The sequence below is a fragment of the Sinocyclocheilus anshuiensis genome, unplaced genomic scaffold (assembly GCF_001515605.1).
Source record: "Sinocyclocheilus anshuiensis isolate Anshui unplaced genomic scaffold, SAMN03320099.WGS_v1.1 scaffold128, whole genome shotgun sequence".
NCBI lineage: Eukaryota > Metazoa > Chordata > Actinopteri > Cypriniformes > Cyprinidae > Sinocyclocheilus > Sinocyclocheilus anshuiensis.
In genome coordinates, this window is record NW_015555710.1 from 427,812 (window position 1) to 432,473 (window position 4,662).

Below are 4,662 nucleotides of genomic sequence, written 5' to 3' on the forward strand. Positions count from 1 at the left end.
TAGTGATTCGGAATAAGACAAAAACGCGGTTTGGAAGATGAATTCATGATGTACTCGCTCATTATATACATTTTGCAAATTTTGAACACAGAAAAAGTTACATAGTGCTGCTTTAAATAGCTTGTAAAAGCAATTGTTTGTTTTTAGTTTGTTTGAGTTTTCCCTCTTTTCCTCGCTTTCTTTCGCTCTTGTGCATTTTACGTTCACTTTTGAATTAGCGTCAATTCAAGAAACAAATTACAACTTCAAACTTGCCTATATATAAATCATAAAACTTTTATTAACAAAACGAATCAAAATACACCATACTATAGGCTGAATAAGAATAAATAAGAAACGTTGAACGTTTATTAGCAAAATGAATAAGAAAGCTTGGAGGCACGGTATACACCTTGATGTCAAATAAAATAAATAAATTGCACAAAGTTTAAATAAAGTAAAAATCAGCAAACATTGTGGAATCAATTAAATAAGAAACGAATGTTAAAAAAAAAAAAAAAAAAACGATTCCAAAATCGCCTTAGATAAACGGCAAAAGTCGACAGGCTTTTCAAAATCCAAAAGATTGCCAAACAATCAAATGGGAGACTTTTCAGAAGCGCACTCCAACTTCACCACAGCTTCAGTAGAACAACAGAGAACTGCTGTCAGATGAGATGCTGTCAAGTCATATGTCAGTAAAAATGAATTTTCCTGTCCTGTCAGCCGTTCTTACTGCACTCGTAGCATGTGCTCTGCAATTGCACGCACAAATGTGGCGGCACGCACTGTAGCCTGTATCATTCCATATTAAAGCGCGAAAGAAACTTCGAGCATGCAGTGTCGTTATGTCATCGAAAATACGATGCGTGTCAGATCCACATCATGTTCAGCAGCGGCAGCTCTTAAAGTAATAGCAGCCAAAAAAACTAATAACCCAGCAGCTGTGATGTCTGTTCAAGGAACAAAATAAAGTTGTAGTATTGGTATCAGTGATGCTTACCTTCAGTCTTAAAAAAAGATGCCACTTAACAAATATTAAAAATATACTATCTTTGTTTCTGTTAATTTGAAGAGTGAAATTATTGCAATATAAAAATATATTTAAAAACTTTAATGTTAGATGGGATTAATCGCGATTAATTTCAAAGTTTTTTTTTTCCAATTGGCAGCACTAAAAGAAATACAAAACACTTGAAAACCTGCAATTGCAGCTGTGTGCGGAAATATCTTCCTTGTGTGAGTTGTGTGGCGCCACGGCTCCAGTGCGGATGAATCTAATGTTCTGAAGAGTATTTGTGGCAGTCAGTCACCGCACCGGTGCGGATATTTACTGTACTTCGCAATCACAGATTCTAGCCTATGTCTTGGAATATGACCCAAATAAGAATTTTCACCGCTATCTTTGTTTCTGTTAATTTGAAGAGTGAAATTATTGCAATATAAAAATATATTTAAAAACTTTAATGTTAGATGGGATTAATCGCGATTAATTTCAAAGTTTTTTTTTTCCAATTGGCAGCACTAAAAGAAATACAAAACACAAGTCATACATACTACTTTTATGGTGTTACTGTTTTATGGAAGACAAGCCTATACATAATAAAAATGTTGTCCTATTATAACATGAAAAACTAAAGCATAGGGTTTGGAACAAAATGAGGGTAAGTAAATTACACCTAAATTCATTTTTAGGTGAACTATTCCACGAAGCTTATAGCTACAACAAAATTAAACTGCTTAGGAGCTCAAGGTTACAGCGTGACCTCACTGCTAAATGAGGCTCCCTCTCAGACACTCACTGACAGCTTGCCCTGCTCTGCTGCATAGGTGGATTCTTTCTGTTTGGGGCCCGCTGCACCCCTGAACTGCTTGCGAATGGGTTCTTCCTGCTGCTCCTGTAGCTGTGTGAGTGAGAGTACATACTCAGGGCTGGACTCAAATTCTCTCTCTGTCTCCCCTTCACTTCCATATGTCTTCTGAGACGCTTGCTGATCTCGCTGTGCTACCCTCACTGATCTTAGACAAAAGAAACACCTGTCTCAAATTCACATAAAAGACTTCAATAACAGCTGAAGATGACAAAGTTACAGGCTGTTCACACCAAGTCCGATACCAGTATGTAACATACAAGGTTCCATTAAAAAAAAACTATTCCCATCGATGCAAATTAAATGCAAATGTGTCATTCTCTGAAAAAGATACAGGAGTACACCATTTTAAATTTTGGGGTTGGTTGGACTGTTGATGTTTTTAAAAGAATCCTCTAAGACTGCATTTATTTATACTCAAAATATAGTAAAACTATAAAAATGTAAAATATTGAAATTGAAAATAGCTGTTTTCTATTTTCATTCATTCTGAAACATTTCTTTCTATTTAAGAAAGACTTCTTGTGTTTAAAATAATATTAATAAGAAATAATTTGTGTAAAATTTTTTCAGTTCAAAAGAACAACATTAATTTAAAATGGATTTTTTTCTTTTTTGTAACAAATGTAAAAGTCTTGCTGAATGAAAGTATTACGTTTTCTTTCAAAAAAACATTTAGCGAGCCCAGACTTTTGAATGGTTGTGTATAACAAAGCACAATTAAAATGATATATTATTATAATTAAAAAAATATTATAATAAAAATTTGTGTTATATACTAAAAATTATAATTATGCTAATAACTATATTTATATACTTCTACTAAACAATAATTTTTCTTAGCATGGCTGGAAAAAGAATCCAAGGCCACACTTTCCATTTTATAGCACATCACTCCTCTACCTCTGCCACCAAAGCTGTTATTGTTTGCACTCTTGGTACCAAAAATATCACCCAACAATTAAATATTACAGGTTTTAAGTTTTTTCAGCATACTAGAAAACAAATCACAGAAAAAAAAAAGTTTTCCAGAATTGGTGTGAAGGCATTTGTAGAAATGTCATATGCAGGCCCACTGGTAACTTGGATAGTCTAGTGACAGATTTATTTCCAATTAAACTACAGTTGATTTATATAATACTATGCATACAATACAAAAAAAGTAATTTAGTTGCACTCAGTTACCTTTGCAGGTCAATCTGTCTCTGTGGCGCTGCTCTTTTCGGTTCTGCTTCTTTCTGCTGTTTTGGTGTCTTGCCACTGATTGAATCAGCTGAGGCTGCGGTGGCAGGATCCTGGGCAGGTGCTGCTCTCTTCCGGCCCCGTCCGGCCCCTCCTCCTGTCGTAGCTCCAGCCTCTTTATCTGGTGTGGCAACGCCCGCAGCATTTTTAGGGGGTCGACCACGTCGTGGTTTATTGGCAGGGGGCTGTGACCCTGCTGAGGGGTTTGAAGACACGCTGTTCTCTGTGCCGTCACTCGCAGGAGCAGCACGCTTCTTCCCGCTGGGCTGAGCGGTCTCCTCCTAAAAGAAAGTAAAAAAAACAAAAAAACATAAAGTATGATAGAAGTGTGAACATGTAGAATATTTAGCAGGGCTTAAAAAAAATAAAAATAATAATAATCGGTTCACTCCAAGCACAATCAGTATTTTAACGTTTCTGTTTATGCGTTCCTTCTGTATTATTACCATTCCTAAACCGGTTTGAGTAAAAAAAATACCGGTTAATGTTTTATTTGCCAATACTACTACTACTAAGTACAGCGCTTTCTTCACTCAAAAAACAAAAAAAAACCTTGCAGAGAGTCCTAGCCTGGTATCTTGCATCTAGTCATATCCAATACAGCATCATCTTTTATAGTGAAATTTTGGCCAAATTTTTTAAATGAAAGCAAAAACTGTCAACACTTTAAAGAAATTAAAGTATTTTTTCAAGATATTTAAAAATGTTTGCTGCATGGTTAAAAATATACACTACTCGTATAAAACTGATAAGTCAATTGATGAATTGATTAAAAAAAAAGATAAGAAGCGTAGGCAATACGTCGCATTTTATTATAACATTCAGAAATAACAGGCTAAAATACCGGTAAAATAAGGCAAAATTTTATTTATAATAATATATTTTATATATTATAATGTTTTATTTTATTAAACACAGCTACAGGCTAATTTTAGTTGCCTTCTCTCCACAACAAATCCTCTAAAGTTAACAGTTATATGAACGTCAAGCAAAAACGAATTAATGTAACGCGAAAACGAAGCCTACCTCTCTCATTCGGCTCAAAACCAAATGTTTCCATATTCACAGCATATCTGGATGCTAAAATATTATTTATTATGTAACCTATAGGCTTTGTACTTCACTCACATTTATCAATGTAACATCATCCTTCTCACAGGCTATAACCATAGATATGTATAGGTAGATTCCCTATTAGCGGCTGTTTCTATGGGCCGCTATACGCAAGCCATCCACCATATTGGAATGCTCAAAGCAGGTTTGTGAAAATTTGAGAGCAAATTGCCTGCAAGTCTGCAACCCTAGTTATACGCATGTATGAATATTTATATCTGTAACAGACTTAAAGCTGTAGTCCGTAAGTTTTGCCTCTTTGTCGCCATCTGTTTGAAAACCTGCAATTGCAGCTGTGTGCGGAAATATCTTCCTAGCCGACAACTTAATGTTTACAGACATTACGTAACGATGTGGCAGCACAAAAATATTTCTTATTTTACAGAAATAAATGTTACAGCAACCAGTCAGTGCATGTCGCTAATAAGTCTGCATGTTCTGTGTGTCTCTGAATGCA

General features: G+C 35.1%; 1 protein-coding gene across 1 annotated transcript in view; it reads right to left on the reverse strand.

Moving 5' to 3' along the window:
• Window positions 1-3,031: 3,031 nt before the first annotated feature.
• The window catches only part of pds5a (PDS5 cohesin associated factor A), a 29,475-nt gene continuing 27,844 nt past the window's right edge, over window positions 3,032-4,662 (reverse strand). The window contains exon 32 of the mRNA XM_016464933.1: window positions 3,032-3,373. Coding sequence (XP_016320419.1) covers window positions 3,032-3,373 — 342 coding nt within the window. The remainder of the gene's footprint in view (window positions 3,374-4,662) is intronic.